General features: G+C 43.1%; 1 protein-coding gene across 3 annotated transcripts; it reads left to right on the top strand.

The window, feature by feature from the left end:
• The first annotated feature begins 7,411 nt into the window (after positions 1 to 7,411).
• On the top strand, positions 7,412 to 17,441 carry LCTL (lactase like). 3 transcript variants are annotated; one of them, XM_033070791.2, is made up of 13 exons: positions 7,412 to 7,535; positions 8,428 to 8,588; positions 9,915 to 10,002; positions 10,237 to 10,346; positions 10,606 to 10,734; positions 12,839 to 12,934; positions 13,565 to 13,619; positions 13,698 to 13,859; positions 14,320 to 14,594; positions 14,900 to 15,026; positions 15,490 to 15,689; positions 16,187 to 16,250; positions 17,309 to 17,441. In XM_033070791.2, the coding sequence occupies exons 1-13, from the start codon at positions 7,412 to 7,414 to the stop codon at positions 17,428 to 17,430; spliced, it is 1,713 nt and encodes a 570-aa protein (XP_032926682.1). In that variant the 3' UTR covers positions 17,431 to 17,441. The 3 variants fall into 3 exon arrangements, with proteins under 3 accessions (XP_032926682.1, XP_042635604.1, XP_042635605.1); XM_042779670.1 differs by lacking the exons at positions 7,412 to 7,535; positions 8,428 to 8,588; positions 9,915 to 10,002; ... (1 more) ...; positions 15,490 to 15,689; positions 16,187 to 16,250 and having other exon boundaries at positions 10,630 to 10,734; XM_042779671.1 differs by lacking the exons at positions 7,412 to 7,535; positions 8,428 to 8,588; positions 9,915 to 10,002; ... (2 more) ...; positions 15,490 to 15,689; positions 16,187 to 16,250 and having other exon boundaries at positions 10,630 to 10,734.
• The last annotated feature ends 190 nt before the right edge of the window (positions 17,442 to 17,631 follow it).

Raw genomic sequence — 17,631 nt, 5'->3', positions numbered from 1 at the left:
AAACATTTTTAAAACATTTACTCATTGTTCTGACAGCCCTTAGGATCTTTTTTCCTTCTTCTGGTCTGTGGTGCTTATCTCCACTGTTCCTCCCTGATGCTGTCTTCAGAGGCCAGCTGAAAGAAAAATCACAATGCCAACAGTTTATATCCACCAGACTGGAGACCTGGCATATCTGGAGCATTGTTATTATTATTTTTATTACAAATATGTTTTGGAATTTGTATTTTTGGCATAATGGGAAGATTCATCCTAAAGAATGTAGCTTAGCTTTTTAAAAACATGCTAAATCAGTTTGGATCATATCAAATTGAACTATTTCAGAGATGACTGGGACTAAGATTATTTCCTGATTTGTTGTAGCAAAAAGAAAGTTCACAAATACAATCTCAAGTACCACTTAGCAGCATCATAAATACTGCTGTTAAAATACTGCTATTATTATTGTGTTCAGACTGTATTTAACCCTTCCCATGGCTCTCAGAACTCACTAAGCCAGGCTGTAATTTGCTGCACTTTTAACTGATTTACCTTCAGCTCATTCCCCAAAACCATCAGGAGGCTGTGATGGAGCAAAGCACTGGGACAGATATTTCATTTTAAGAACACATTAAATCTCTAAATCATTGGTTTAGGACTTGAGCTGAAGTTGCTAAGGAGCATTAATGAGGCCTTGTGTCTGAATTTATCCCTGAGAAAGCAAAAGTAAATGGTTTTTAATTTTTTTTTCTTTTTGCTGGTTTTGTTTGTTTGATTTGATAAAGCTAAAAGAAGGTCAGGCCATGACACCAAACAACTGTCACTGTAAGAGCTGTGAAAGAATTTAGATTATCCCAGTTCTTATTCAGTTTCTCCATTAAATTTTAAATTTTATTTAGGAAATAAGGAGCCTGGCAGTTTAGAAAGGAGCTTTCTCAGGCTGTGCTTATGTGAGCAGAGCCCTCCTGTCCCTGGCAGCCCTGACACTGCAGCTCCTGAGGCTGCACAGACCCTTCTGCTCCCTTTGCTGCCCTGGCCAGGCAGAGATCCCTGGATGTTCAGCCAGAAATCAGAGTTCCCAGCTCCCTGGTGCCCTGTGCAGAACCTTTCAGTGGCATTTTTCCAAGCTGCTCCCAGCTGAAGGGCAGAGGAAGCCAGGGAGTGCCCAGGCTGTCCCAGGCTCCCAGTGCTGCCTCTCCCTGCGGCACAGCTCCGTGCTCTGCAAGGCTCCAAACTCTCCTCTCCAGCCCAAACCTCCAGCCCTGGGCAGAGGCAAAATTAGTCTGAATGTCTTTAGTTATTAAAGTGTTTTATCTGTTCACTCCCTGACAATTTGTGCCTGTCTGGTGCATGAGCAAGGGCCCTTCTGGGGCAAAACCACAGATAAAATGTGTTTTAAAACTGAATTTAAAGCCCTGAATGTGGATGTTTCATAATCTAAGCTGAATATCCATAGAAAGAACAATTGTATGTTTTCAGTAATGACCTAATTCAACTAATTCAATAATGAACTAATTCAACCCCTTCCAAAACAATTCATGAACTCTTACTCATTATCAACTGACAGTGCTTGGGGACCTCCACTAATTACCACTATTCTTTGGTGCTGGATGTATTTATGTCACTGGTGCAGGGTAAAGATGGACATGGAAAGAAAATAAAACTGTTTCTTTCTGACAAACAGTGATGGGAAAACCTCCAAAAGCTTCCTTGCTGTTTGGTGGTTGTCAGGACACTTCATTTTCTCTCATTCCCAAGCTTCAGAAGCTTCCTCTTTGTGATTGCAAACAGATGATGGCAGAGGCAGCAATTAGAGTAATCCAAGTAAATTCCAATCACTGGTAGCCTGCAGCAGCTTGCAGGGCTCACATCAAATGCAGGCCCACCCTTAGCACCAAGCTGTCAGCAGGAAAAGAGAAATTAAAATTGATTTTTAGAAGCAAATTTCTGTGACCTCCCTCCTTGCACCCAGGAGTATCTGGAACATCTGTCATTTATTAGATATCATGGCTGGGATTTTTAACCAGCCACTGAGCTTGGGCATTCCAAATCCAGTGTGCACCTTTGACTGTATCAGTGCAAAGTCTCAGGAGTTTTGTCCATCTGGGAGTTCCACAAAAGGAGGAAGTGTCTGCACCTCTCTGCACACAACAAGAAATTAAAAATATCCAATTTAGGAGCTTGTTTGCAAGTGACACCTTTAAAATTGGAGCTTTTAGTACAACCAGAATAGATCCTGCAGATTTATCCTGTCCTTGCCAATCTTTACAATCTTTCTATGCAAAACAGAGGTGGCAGGTTCCTAAACAGTTTAATTTATTTTAAATAATGACCTCAATAAAACCAGTGGTTAGTGATAGCAGCTACTCAGTGAGCTCAATGAGCATAAAATATGAGAGCAGGGTTTTTCATCACAGTGCAGGAGCTGCTAAGGAAATTTAGTGTAAATTTGAGAGTCACATCTCCATCTTCTCCCAGGAGTCCCAGGTCAAACACAAGCTCTCCCAGACTCTGGAGGTTTCCTTGCAATGGAGACTCTCAGAAGCTGCCCACAGATTTCCCAGGATACCAGGCTGGTGCTCCCCACAGTAAAGCAAAGCATCCTCATTTCTCTTCCTTCCAATGTTCTTCCATAATTCCAACGTTTTTCTCTGAAAAGCAAAACCAGGTCATAAACCCAGTTGAGCTTTAGACAAAAACTTTCCAAAAGCAGCAAATATAATGCAAGGAAAGTCATTTTGTAACACAGAAAAATACAAGCACAGTTATACAAGTGTTCTTGTTCCAAGAACAATTGTGAGAGGGTTTTGTTTTGATTTGGAAAAAACTCCAATATCTCAGTGTAGTTGCAGCAGACCACACACTGGAAAAATTACGTGGTTTTCTGGTGGCTGTATAATAAGAAAGGATTTTTCTCTCTGAGACAGAAAAGGCCTATTCAAGGTTGGGAAGGGAGTGTAGCTTGGAAGGATGAAGAATCAGGAAGCTGAGGAGATCAGAATTGTGTGAGGATGATGTGGTCTCGTTGTCTGAACAGCTGCCAGGGAATTAGGAAGGACAGCTTCTCCTTTTCCATCAAAACATAAGGGCTAAAGGCAGAAACCCAATAAAGAGCAGTTTTGGGTGTTTGCTGCTGGGGGTGGCTCCATCCCTGGTGTCCAGCTGGAGATAAGAGGTTTTGCAACACAAAGTGGCACAGATAGAAAATAAAGTGGGAGGATGAGTGTGATGGTTTTTGTGGTGTGCTCACATAGAATCCTGCAGCAAGAGAAGCCAGAAATGTGTCCAGCATTTATGGGTGAAGATCCACTCCAGACATGTGAACAGCAGATAAAGCACTCCCAGAGTCAGGCCCTGACTTCACACTCATGGAGTGAGCCCACTGCAGAAGCTGCTTTCCAGGTTATTTTACTGCATTTTACTTCATTGGACAATTTTGGATGGACTCCAATGAGTAGATTTTTTAAAAAACATTCTTTTTACCAATAAAACACAATAAAAGATTTTATAGCCTTGATGTGTTTCTGGCATGGTTTAAAAACTGCTGCTAATAAAACTTTTCCAAGAGGAAAAAATGACCAAGCTGTCACAATGTAAATATGATCTTTTAATTTATTTTTTTTTTAAATTTGGGGTTTTATGCAGGAAACTGGGAAACAACATCACAGGAAAAGATTATGTTAAGAGAAGAAAACCTATGCAAGCAGAGCTTAGCATGGAACAGTGTCATGTTCCTGGCAGCCCATGCTCAATGCACTTGGAAAGAATTGTGTTTTCATGCACACCAAGGGCTGGCTCCTCCTGACCACTGAGTCAGTGACAATTCACCAAGTGACTTCAGAGATGCCCTAAAGCAGCAGCCTGGAACATGAACATGGCAGCAGGCAGAGCTCTGAGCTCAGTCCTGGCCTGATCCAGGCTCCCTGTGGGAGATCCAAGCAGCTTTCACATGGAGAGGGAGGTGATCTGTCAGGCTGCTCCCCCTGCAGCTCTCTGAGCAGTGCCAGCCCCTCCTGGCACACCAAAGCCTTTGTTCTTGAGGTGTTTTTAGGTGTAATTGTGATTTAACAAGGGATGAGTAATGCCCACCCTTAATCATCACAGCTCTGGCATCGTTCAGAGCTGTGGTGACTCTGGTTCTCTGCCCTACCTGGTTCTGCAGCAGACAAAATGTGTCAAATGCCAAAAGAAGTGATAAAAATGTGCTTCAGCACCCAAGTCCCCTGCAGCAGGAGCTGTGCAAACAGCACTGCCCTTTGTGTGCAGAAGCTGCTGGATTTTCAAGGACCATCCCCTCTGTCCCTGAAAATGAGGAGCAGGAGGGCAGAGAGACCTGCAGGGATGAACAAGGAGCTCCTGGTGACATTCCTGCTCTCATTTCAGTGCACTTCTAACCTCTGAGATCTCTGTAAGATCTCTGAGATCTCTCTTCTGTGAGCCTCTGGAAGAACTGCAATGTTGATGTTTATTTTATGCTACCAGGCAAATTCTCAGTTATGAAATTGGCCACGCGAGGGCACCAGCGCTGCTCAGGAAAGAAAAAAAAAAAAAAAAGGCTGAAAAAGACAAAAGTGAGCAGCCAAAAGAATAAATAGGAGTTTGTTTACAAGCTGTACAGCTGCAAAAGCACAGTGTCCAGGCAGGAGTGACCCACCCAGAGCATCCAGAGCTGCAGGGTGCACAGCAGGGAGGAGGAAACCCCCCAGCACCAAAAGCCAAGGGAGCTGAGCTGCTGCTGCTGCCCCTGCCGGGCTCCCCTGCCCAGAGATGCTTTTCCTCAGGGGGAGTGTAGGAAAAGCTCCCACACCTTGGTTCTGTTCAGTGCCCAGAGCCTCCCTCTGCCCTGGCCCAGGGGCAGCAGTGACCTCCAGCTCCTCCCCCTCTCCCTCAGCACAGAGGTTTTCTCACCTCCCTCAGAGCCAGGTGAGCAGAGATGTCTGAATTCACAATTTCAGCCCAGCAGTGACCTCGTTTGGTGCCTTTTCAATGGACATTATCTGGGAGAAGGACTGAATGTAACTCCAGAAGTAAAAGAAATGAGGAGTTGTTGTTTGAGCTGAACATGCAGACTGGGTGAGTCCTTTTTCCACAAAGACACTCTAAGGAATTCCTTTAGAAAGAAAAGAAGCAGCAGGTGATTTTTCAGGCTAGCATCTTAATTATCTGATTTTAAATGATGCCATGTACAGACAAACCCTCACCAAATCTGTCTCTGAGTTCTCCCTGCCAAACTCCATCAGGACACAGACATTTGCACCAAGAGAAAATCACAGAATTCAGAATTCCAGGATGCTTTGAGTTGGAAGGGACATTAAAGATTATCTGAGTCCATCCCTGCCATGGCAGGGACACCTCCCACTGTCCCAGGCTCCTCCAAGCCCCATCCAGCCTGGCCTTGGACACTTCCAGGGACCCAGGGGCAGCCACAGCTGCTCTTGGAAACTGCTCCAGGGCTTCCCCACCCTTACAGGGAACAATTCCTTCCATATTTCTCACCCAAATTTCCCCTTTCAGTTTGAACCCATCCTTGGCCCATCACTGCAATTCCTGATGAAAAACACCCAGTCCAAGAGGCAGTGCTGTATGGATGTATAGATGAGTGCAAAGCTGATTTTGCTTACAAAGGAAAATCCTCATTGCTAACAGATTCTGTGTTAAGCTAAAGCTTGTCCTGCAGCATTGACTGTGGATACAAAAGGATTGTTCTTTTTTGTTTTGACTGTAAGTGAACAAAATGCTGTTTGCAACTAGATGTTTCTCCCGAGGTTTTGTGATAGCCTGGATTAATTCCATGCAATTATTCTGGGAAAGTAAATTTATTCTGAATGCCCTGGTAGTTTGTGGCAGTTCAGAGGAATCTCCCAGATAGGACACATCTGTTGTGAAGAACACCAGGTAAGGCAGGAATGGGGGGAAATTAAAAAACAATCAGGGCAGAAGGGTCACAGCTGCCAGACAAGGGGGTGAAAAGGATTTTACAGTCTGAACTTATTAATCCTTTTTGCTATTATTAAACTATTTGAAAAACTGATTCTTCTGCTGTGTTTGTAGAGGGACATGCCAGAAATCCAGAGCAATGAAGAGCTGCAAAATGCACATATGAATTTGAAAAGTGTTTGACTGAATACTCCACAGCAAGCTGTGTATGATTGTTTTATTCAATACAGGGTGCTGTAAAATCCTCAAGTGTTTCATTGTGCTTGAGCAGTTCTTGAGGTACTGAAATTGTTTCTAATTCTACTGCTAAGAATAATCAATCCCAAGGTGCCAGACCCCATGGAAGATTTCCTGCTCTCCTGGCTCCTTTTCCTGGGGCTGTTGGTCAGTGCTAACAAGAAGATGAAGGGCAATGCTAAATTTAAATTTACTGACTAAGCCAGAGAGCTACTGGAAATGTCTAAGATAAACTCACAACCTTTTATATTCAAAATAAAAGCAATTCTAGAGTATTTAGACCTGATTTGAAATGTTTGTAGTCTGCTACAAGGTTTTTTTAACCCTGTAATCTCAATGTTCCCATTTGGAATGCTGAGGTGGAGATGTCTTTAATCCAGGACTGAAGCCTTTAATGCTGAAATAATTACATTTTCCCAGCTGTGTTAATTAGGAGCTATGGGATGGTCATTAATAAACACAGGAACAAGAGGTCTCTGAGGTTGTACATTTCTGTTCTGAAAAGGGGGTCAGTTCTTTGCCTTTTGTTTTTTGCCAAATCTGGGAGCTCATTTTGGTGAGGAGCCAACCTGCAAAGCAGCTCAGGTTCTCCAGTGCAAAACATGATTATTTAAAATATTTGTTCTACTTTTCCTCATGGTCCAACCCCATCTTCAGATTCACCAACAGATGCTCAGGAATGTAAAACATCCTTTGGGGACTGAATCAATTTGGGGAAAACTGCTTTTCTGAAAAGCTCTTCTGAAACTTTATTTAACTCTGCTAAAATGTCTCTCTAATAGTTTAACTTGATGTCACAGTTTTAAATTGATGTCAGGACTGGATAAAAGCTGCAATTAATTAAAACTGCAATAATTGCAAGTATTACTTTTCCTTTTCAACTTCCACAGGGTTTGTTGCCATGACAGGTGGGACGAGGCTAGCAGCAGAATCACTTTTCTTGTCATGTTTGGAGGGTTTTACTTACTGAGATTTGTGGGACAGTTTGAAATTCAGAACAAAATAGGTGCCAATAAAGGGACCTTTAGGATAAAGTAACATTATAGAAAATATGTGGCTTCTAATAATGCTAATTTTGCACCTTAATCTTCCCTCATTTTCCCCACCCTGTCAGAAATTTTAACTGCTCCTCCCAATCAGCCCAAGCTTTCAGCAGAAAAAAAATCAGCTTTTCCCTTTGGAGCCCTGATGCCATCGGTGGAGCAGCAAGCCCTGACAGAGCTCTTGTGTTTTCCCTGGCAGAGAGCAGCTGCTGGGCATGAGGAGGCACATCCTGAGGTGCTGGGCTGTGCTGCTGGCACTGCTGGGACTCAGCGTGGCCGAGGATTTCCCCTGGACCAAGAACAACCCAGGCTCCTTCTACTACGGCACCTTCCCAGCTGGTACCTCCCAGCCCGGCCCTGGGGCTTGGAATGTTCTAGAGCTGCTCCCAAAGGTTCTCCTTGTCCTTCCAGGGAAATGGCAGGAACAGAAATGAGGTGGCTGCAGAACAGGAACACTTTGGGATGCACTTCAACAGGAAATCAGAGCACAGGCTCACACATTATCAGCTCACACCCCTGATTAAAATCAGTGTAACACCTGAGAACTCTTCTCCTTTTTTATAAATTACCTACAAGTGATGGAATAAACTAAAATACCCCTTTTATCATACAGCTAATTTAAGAAATTAGTGTAATAACTGCACTGAGTTTGTTTGAATTTCATTATCCAATCCATTCTTCAGTATGGATTTCTGAACCTTATCCTTTCTTAAACACATATTTAAACACATTTCATCCAAGCAAAATCAAAACTAGAAAGATGAAACCACTGATTGGTTTTCATGCTCAAGTTTTTAAGTCATTTATGATATGGTATTTTGTGTAACAATAGGAAAATAATCCACAATATTTCTGTATATTTTACATAACATCTAAAGTTGTAATTGCTAAAACTACCATGGACACCAGCAGGGAGAAATGATGTGGAAATCTAATTTGTTTTTTTCAGTAAGACATTTCTGCCACACTATCCATGCCCTGCCTTATCCCTGTAAAATGCAGATTTTTCAGGTTTAATAAATGAATCAAATCCTTTCTCAGTGCATCACAACAGGACACCTTCAGTTTATTACCCATTTTCAGACCAATTCAGACACATTTGGAATGTAGAAAAGCTCAGCCCCTCCAGCAGTGCTGACTGTCACCCCCAGTTCCTTCCTGCCATGAACATTTAGCACCAAGACCAATCAGCAGGAAAATGTTTCAATAACTCCCCTGGTTTCACCTTCAGGTTTCCTGTGGGGTGTTGGAAGTTCTGCCTACCAGACTGAGGGGGCCTGGGACAAGGATGGGAAAGGACCAAGCATCTGGGATGTTTTCACTCACAGGAAAGGGAAAGTGCTCAGGAATGAGACGGGAGATTCTGCCTGTGATGGCTACTACAGAGTCAAGGTATTGCTCAGCAGGAATTCATTACTCTGCAAAACTTCTGGGGCCATTCCTTGATGGTTTCCCATTTTGGAGGACCAGCTTTAGCTGCTCTAAAGGCTTATTTAACTTAGGAATTCAAGACTGATATTTTTAATCAGTAAAGTCTTCTTTCCCTATAATCTCATAGAACCAATAAGCCCACAGTGGTTCCCAAACACATCTCAGCTTTTCAGGAATTTTGTGTCCAAAAATATTCTAGATGGTTTAGGAAGTCCAAGTGCTTAGTTAGTAATACAATAAACACATTTGAGCTTTAAATAAAATTAACTTTTAGTGTGTGTGTGCGTGTGTGAGGTTTTCTATTTGAAAACCTCCATTTTCTATTCCATGAGGTATTTTTAAGAGGCTTTAAAATTCAGTCTGGATGTTCCCCAGTTTTTGAAAGGGTAACAAACAAATAATTAATGCAGATCTGGTCACAACTTGTTGCCAAGCCTAAAACCATCAAAACCAATTGTCAAATTACTGTGCTGGAGGAAAGACAGGTACACAGCAAGAGGAATCCAAAGGGCTGTGAGAAGCCAGGGTTATGTAACTGGAATTGCACCTAATTTAATAAAACTTATATTCCACTGAGGTTTCTCCACATACATGAAGTCCAAGGGAGAACCAGAGGTCTCAAGAAGAACTAAGAGAAAAGAAACTAATTCTGCATTACTCTTCTGAAATGGGAAAATGCAGGAGAGGTCTCATTTGAGCTCTCAAACCAGAAGTTTGAAAGAATTTGTATTTGTCCAGTTACCTGGTCCTCTTTATGTCAGAGCACTCTGCATTCATCATCAGAATTCTCTTTGCATTGGCACAAATACCACCAATTTCTCATTCCATTTAACACTGAAGAAATGCAATTTCTTATTAAAAGAACATATGTTCAAATGGGATTTTTTTCTCATTCCAGTATAAGAGTGTGAAGGAAAGTCCAAGTAATTGTTGTTGAGCCTGAGCTGAAATGCTTGAGGTCAAGATTTACAGGTTTCTGTTATTTTCTAATACAAATTCTGACATAAATATAATTGTGTTGCAAAACCTCAGCTGATTTTTCTGCAGTGCAAATCTTCAGTTTCCACAGTTACACAAAACATTACAGGAGTTCTTTGGACTGTCAAAAAAAAAAAAAAAAAAAGGGGTTAAAGAGGAAGGCTTCAAAGATCAGAAAAGAACAGATGGAACCCTCTTTTGTGCAAATCTTCCCAAGATTATCTGCATTCAGAATTATTTAAGACAGGTGAGGAACTGAAGTTATTCTGCTTGGCCTCAGGATGTGTTAATTGGATTTTCTTCTCACAGGATGACATTCAGTTGCTGAAGGAGCTGAAGGTGAATCACTACCTCTTGTCTATCTCATGGCCCAGGATTATGCCCACAGGCATCAAAGGTGAGCTCAGTTTCACCACAATTCCTCCCAATATTCTCATCTGTAAGGAATTGTACTCCTGATTAACCCACAGCTGTTCAACATTCCTGTTAAACAGATTTCTGTGTGTCTGCATTGAACACTGCAGAATTCACAACACTGTAATGTAAAATTTTAGTTAGTATTTTCAGATTTCTGTTCTTCCAGTTATTTGGGAACCAATGCAGGTAATTCCTTGTCTGTGCTTTTTATCAGCTGAGCAACTGAATGAGAAGGGAATCCAGTTCTACAATGACACAATTAACAGTCTTCTGGAAAACAACATCACCCCTATTGTGAGCCTCTACCACTGGGATCTGCCACAGGTCAGACAAGATTTAAATCAGTGAAACACCTCAAAAAAAGCCTGAGAGAAATAATTTCCTAACTTAAAAAATTAGAGAAGCCTGCATGATTTTAAGAACTTGTGAATATTTCCTATTCATTTGCATTTTGTATGCATTGAAGTCTTGAAAAATCTCTGAGCTAGAAGTAGAAATAGAATGAAATAGAAATAAATCTTTTTTTAAGCAGCAGATGACCTTCAAGTACAATTAGTGACTCTTGAAATTCTTATTTCCAAAGGTTCTCCAAGAAAAGTATGGTGGCTGGCAGAATATAAGCATGATTAATTATTTTAATGATTATGCAAATCTGTGTTTTGAGAAGTTTGGCGATCGTGTGAAACACTGGATTACATTCAGCAATCCTTGGGTAAGTCATCAATGCTTTCCTTCCACACACTCCCACTGCACTGCTCTGTTCCCAGAATTCTGTGGAAGTGACACTAGAGGAGAGTAGGTGAAAAAAACGGGGAGAGAGAGGGAAGAGGAAACATTTAAACCATTCATCTTTGTGGCCAAAAATCTCAGCAGGCAGATTTTGCACAAGAGCAGTTTTAAGACGTGAAATTAGAGGAAAATTTTGAAAATTCCTCAGCTGGAGAGACACCAGGAATTGGAAAGGCAGCTGTTATTGACCCTTCCCTGCTCCTCAGCTCACCCCACCAACCCTGCTCACCAACACCCTGCTCCCAACAGGGCACAGCTCAGAACCAGCCAGGCAGGAAATGGGAGCCAAGGAAGGGAAAAGGGGATTGGAGAGGGACAGCCAGGCAGGAGAGCACAGGATGCAGAGGATGGAGCACATTCCCTGCTCTGGAGCCCAGAGGATGGAGCACATTCCCTGCTCTGGAGCCCAGAGGATGGAGCACATTCCCTGCTCTGCAGCCCAGAGGATGGAGCACATTCCCTGCTCTGGAGTTCAGAGGATGGAGCACATTCCCTGGGGATGGAGCCCAGAGGATGGAGCACATTCCCTGCTCTGGAGCCCAGAGGATGGAGCACATTCCCTGGCTCTGGAGGTGAGGATGGAGCACATTCCCTGCTCTGGAGCTCAGAGGATGGAGCACATTCCCTGCTCTGGAGCACAGAGGATGGAGCACATTCCCTGCTCTGGAGCCCAGAGATGGAGCACATTCCCTGGGGATGGAGCCCAGAGGATGGAGCACATTCCCTGCTCTGGAGCTCAGAGGATGGAGCACATTCCCTGCTCTGGAGCACAGAGGATGGAGCACATTCCCTGGCTCTGGAGCCCAGAGATGGAGCACATTCCCTGGCTCTGGAGCTCAGAGGATGGAGCACATTCCCTGGGGATGGAGCTCAGAGGATGGAGCACATTCCCTGGGGATGGAGCCCAGAGGATGGAGCACATTCCCTGCTCTGGAGCCCAGAGGATGGAGCACATTCCCTGGCTCTGGAGCCCAGAGGATGGAGCACATTCCCTGCTCTGGAGCCCAGAGGATGGAGCACATTCCCTGGGGATGGAGCCCAGAGGATGGAGCACATTCCCTGCTCTGGAGCCCAGAGATGGAGCACATTCCCTGGCTCTGGAGCTCAGAGGATGGAGCACATTCCCTGCTCTGGAGCTCAGAGGATGGAGCACATTCCCTGGCTCTGGAGCAGAGAGGATGGAGCACATTCCCTGCTCTGGAGCCCAGAGGATGGAGCACATTCCCTGGCTCTGGAGCCCAGAGGATGGAGCACATTCCCTGCTCTGGAGCCCAGTGGATGGAGCACATTCCCTGGGGATGGAGCCCAGAGGATGGAGCACATTCCCTGCTCTGGAGCTCAGAGGATGGAGCACATTCCCTGCTCTGGAGTACAGAGGATGGAGCACATTCCCTGCTCTGGAGGTGAGGATGGAGCACATTCCCTGCTCTGGAGCTCAGAGGATGGAGCACATTCCCTGCTCTGGAGCTCAGAGGATGGAGCACATTCCCTGCTCTGGAGCTCAGAGGATGGAGCACATTCCCTGCTCTGGAGGTGAGGATGGAGCACATTCCCTGCTCTGGAGCTCAGAGGATGGAGCACATTCCCTGCTCTGGAGCTCAGAGGATGGAGCACATTCCCTGGGGATGGAGCTCAGAGGATAAAGCACATTCCCTGGGGATGGAGCCCAGAGGATGGAGCACATTCCCTGGCTCTGGAGCCCAGAGGATGGAGCACATTCCCTGGCTCTGGAGGTGAGGATGGAGCACATTCCCTGGCTCTGGAGCTGAGGATGGAGCACATTCCCTGGCTCTGGAGGTGAGGATGGAGCACATTCCCTGGCTCTGGAGCTGAGGATGGAGCACATTCCCTGGGGATGGAGCCCAGAGGATGGAGCCCAGAGGATGGAGCACATTCCCTGGCTCTGCAGGTCAGAAGATGGAGCACATTCCCTGGCTCTGGAGCCCATTCCCTGGCTCTGGAGGTGAGGATTGAGCACATTCCCTGCTCTGGAGCCCAGAGAGCTGACTCTGTGTGTGTGTTTGCAGGCAGTGGCTGAGAAGGGCTATGAAACAGGAGAACACGCGCCAGGACTGAAGCTCGGCGGCTGCGGCGCCTACAAGGCTGCTCATCACATCATCAAAGTAAAAAACCTCCTGGAATTGTGCTTGAAATCATGGGGCAATTAAGGGGTTTTATCAGATTTCACTCTTTAAACAGAAATATAATCTCACAACCGTGTAATTTCCAAGTAAAACACTGAAATTATCATCTGGCTTTAAAATTCCAGAGCATAATCCAAGGCAATCCCACTGTTTGGAGCTTGATTTAACACTTGCAACAATTTGAATTTTCCTTATAACATAAATGTCTCTTATGGTGTTTCAAGCTCGTTGAAAAGAAATCATCCAGGTTAGTTTAGAAACAAGCAGTAACATCCTGGCCTGTTGAAATGAACCTGAATGTTCTAAGTGACTTCAGGAAGTCTCTGGTAAAAATTAACTTTCACCTGCCTGAATAAATTGGGGAAAGACATCCAAAGAGCAGAGCCATGGGACAGAACCCTGGCCTGGGTCAGCTCCAGGTGGATGTCCTGGAATTTAGGGAAGGAATCTTGCAGAAAGGCTTTTGTGATGACTTCCCTGAAATGGAAGTTTCTGTAATAAACACAACAGAAATTCTGTGAGATTTTCAGACAGATCTCACCAGCTTTCCATGGCACAAGAGATGAAAATGTGCAGATGATTTATTCTATTTTTACATTATTTTTACAGACTCATGCCAAGGTTTGGCACTCCTACAACAACACCTGGCGCAGGGAGCAGAGAGGTAAGCAGGATTCATCCTGTGGTTGTGCTGTTTCTGTTAAGGGTTTAACCAACTGCAGAATTGTCCCTTTGTTTTAAGGCATGGTTGGAATTTCCCTAACGAGTGGCTGGGGGGAACCTGTTGATCCACACAGCCCAACAGACAGAGATGCTGCTGAGAGGTACATCCAGTTCCACCTGGGATGGTTTGCAAACCCCATTTACAGAGGGGACTACCCAGAAGTTATGAAGAATTATGTAGGTGAGTCCCTGCAACTCTGACATGAACAGATCCACACTTCCAGCACAGCACAAGGGAATAACTCCTGACCCAATGTGTGAGGGCACAGGTGGGACACAGCTGCTAAAGCAGTTTGGGGACACACCAGAACACTTTAAATTGCTGATTCTCCATGTATTAATTCTCCAAACCAAATGGATGAAAGATTAAAAAACATTTAAGCTCAGGTGTCCTCAACATGAACACCAAATTCAGGAAAACCATATTTGGGCCCAGCACAGGTGCCCAGAGAAGCTGTGGCTGCCCCTGGATTCCTGAAGTATCCAAGGCCAGCTTGGATGGGGCTGGGAGCAGCCTGGGACAGTGGAAGATGGAATGAAATGATCTTCAAGTTCCCTTCCAACCCAAAGCATCCAGGATTTTGTATGATTTATTGTTGGTGAGATAAAGAAAAGTTGTTTCCTGTAATTATTTTTGCTAGGTAGGAAGAGTGCCCAGCAGGGCCTGGGGACATCCAGGTTACCAAGCTTCTCAGTGCAAGAGAAAACTTACATCAAAGGCACCTCGGATTTCCTGGGGATTGGACACTTCACCACTCGTTATGTCCTGCAGAAGAACTTTCCCTTCCTCCAGGTGTCCAGTTACCACACTGACCCTGACCTGGCTGAGCTGGTGGACCCCAACTGGCCAGCTCCAGGCCCTAAGTGGCTCTACTCTGTGCCCTGGGGGTTCAGAAGGTTACTCAACTTTATTAAGGTGAGTAGAGCAGATCTTTAATGATAAAGGAAGCAAAAAAATGCTTGGTTTAGATTTTCAACAGTTGCAGCTATTGGTCTTGTCATAGTTGGAATTTTCTTTGTTAAAAAAACCTTAATTTCAGCTCAGAAAACTACAGAATTCAATTTTAAAATAAACCCCACAGTTGACTTAAATTCCTACTACATTTTTCTTACTTAGGTAAGTAAATGCAGAAATTTGCTTTTAATGCACTTTGCTAATTCTCATATTCTGCCAAAACAAAATGATTTTATGTGAGCCAATTGGAACATTTCTGTTTGCAGACCCAGTATGGGAACCCCCTGATTTATGTGACAGAGAATGGAGTGTCTGAAACACTGCAGTGCCCTCAGCTGTGTGATGAGTGGAGGATCCAGTACCTGAAGGGATACATCAATGAGATACTCAAAGGTCACTTAAAAACAGCTCTGTAGGATTGGACTTTGGAGTTTTTTTCACCTTCTGATTGTTTTTTGCTTTGTCATTTCTATCAGAGAAGTAACTATTCACAAGTCAAAATGGACAGCAAACCACTCTCAAATTTTCACCAAAATGTTAAGCAAAGCAATCATATTAACACTAAAAAGTACAATAATCTACCTGAGATTTAATACTAAATAGTTTATAATTATTATATTAAATTATTTTAATAATAAATAATCAGTTTCCACTTTCAGAAAGAAGAAATTGCTATGTCCATAGAGCTCTAGTATCTTTAAGCTAAAAATAATTTCAAAGAATCTGAATTAAATTAATTTGTGCTTCATTTTTCTGTCCTCCTCCCCATCTCCTCCTGCTACAAACCAAAACATTTACAGAACCACACTTTAAGGACAAAAGCCACCTTTATCAGGGATTTGTGTTCTGTTTCCAGCTCTGAATGATGGTGTGAATGTCAAAGGTTACACTGCCTGGTCACTGCTGGATAAATTTGAATGGAACAAAGGCTTCTCTGAAAGATTTGGGCTCTACCACATTGACTTCAAACACAAGAACAAACCTCGGTACCCAAAGGCATCTGTTGACTACTACAAAAAGATCATCAGTGCAAATGGATTCCCAAATCCAAGAGAGGTGATGGCAGCTGCTCATTTTCTTTTTTTTTCCTTTTTCTTTATTCATAATATCACATTGAATTTCAGGAAAGAACTTGGATGAAGATGGTACAGAAGGGACACTTTGGTTCTGTGAATTAGGGATCTGTTTAATACAGAGATATTCACTGAAAGTGGGAACAGCCTCAATTACTGTTTCTAAAGCTTTCCACAAACTCCCAGCTGGACTTACTGATGCAATTAAAAATTCTCCAGAAGTTATTTAGCAGTGCTGACAGATTTCTAGGCTGAAAACTCCACACATGTATTACCCTACTGGAAAAGATCCTGTTAAAAAATTCATTCAACAATTAACTCAGAGAAATACACTGCAATAAAACCCACAAGGAAACTTCCAGAAAATCATGTTTTGGTAGGATAAAGTAGTTTCAGGTTAATTGTAGGGACAAGGGTTGAGGGGCAGGGAGGGAGCTGTGGGAGTGAGGAGGATCTCACAGAGCTGTGTCCCTCCCCCAGGTGGAAAATTGGCATCGCAAGGCCATGGACAGCTGCTCTGCCACACACCAACACCTTGCTGCAGGTAAGGGGGGCTCTGCTTCCTTCCAGAACAGCACATTCTGTAAAGCTCACATATTTAACTGCTCTCTGAATACTGCTAAAAGGAATTTTCTACCCAAAAGCATTACAAGCCTCTAAAGAAAAATGTCTTTATTTTCTGTCTCCAAGTAAAACCCACTGTAGCTAAATGGATCAGCTGTGGATGGGACAGGAATACAGCAACTGGAAGAGCTATAAAAATTGAGGTTGGGGATGAGAGCATTCTCATTAAAATTAAACTGCTGAATGCTTTTTCAAACACAAATCAGACCCAGACAAATCATGACAACCACACAGAAAAGGTCTAAATGTTTGATTTTTGCATTAAGTGGAATTATAAAAATAAATAAAAGGGCCAAGGACAGGCTTAAGATTAAGTTTAGGCTCTGATGCTCCTGGTGACAAAGGAACTCCACAACCTAAAAAACCTCCTGGTGTAATTCAGAACCTTCCAGAATTCCTGAAGTAGGAATTTTTAAAGAAGGCTCAAATAAGCCCTATAGTTCTTAGAAGAGGATGAGCTAAATCCCACATGGGAGGAAACATCCCAGCAGTCAGCCTAAATTAATCCTGCTCAGTCTCTCTTCCAAGTCATGTTCAGCATGAACTGGGTTTACTGAACTCTTCCAGGCTTCTCTGTGGAATAAAGGCCTACAAAATAAAACCCATTTAATTTTTCAAACTGATACAGAACAATCATAAAAAGGCCAAAGCTTCCCAAGGATTTCTCTTTGACAACTTTCTTTCACCTTGGTGTGAGGGGAATAAAAATCAAAGGACCAATAAAATATTGTTAATGCACTGCAGCTAATTCAGAGCAAGGACAATTTCTGCAGCCCTTTGAGCACTGGCCTGTCTTCAGAAATTTAACTTAAAAAGAAAAAGAGAGGGAAAACTAAAGCTCCTGTTTGCTTGCTTTGCTCTTTAAGCCAATGTTAACATTTTTATGTTCAAAAAACTCTTGATGTTAACTCTAAGTTAGGTATTACTGTACTCCAGAGGATCAGATCTCTCACATATTCCTCATTTCTCAAATTTTAGATTCCCTGATTACTCACATGGAAATGGTGACAGAGATTGTTCTTCCTACAGTTTTCACACTCTGCATTCTCATCAGTATTGTCCTCCTCATATTCTACCTCCGAAACCACAGCTCAAATTGATGTTTGCACACATCTTCATTTGCCAAAAGGACTAAGCTACAACTGTTTTATTTGAGAGGTTAAAATTTACCACAAATGCCTCTTTTTATACCCCTGTAACAAAGTATTATTTATCAATCCACCTAGAGCATTTATAATTCTATTCAATTCCCAAAACATCTTTTTGTTTTCACCAAAATACAAAATACATTCTCTTTCCAC

The sequence above is a fragment of the Catharus ustulatus genome, chromosome 12, assembly GCF_009819885.2.
Source record: "Catharus ustulatus isolate bCatUst1 chromosome 12, bCatUst1.pri.v2, whole genome shotgun sequence".
Taxonomy (NCBI): domain Eukaryota; kingdom Metazoa; phylum Chordata; class Aves; order Passeriformes; family Turdidae; genus Catharus; species Catharus ustulatus.
Note: the sequence above shows the minus strand (reverse complement) of the source record. Positions and strands in the feature narration are given on the sequence as shown.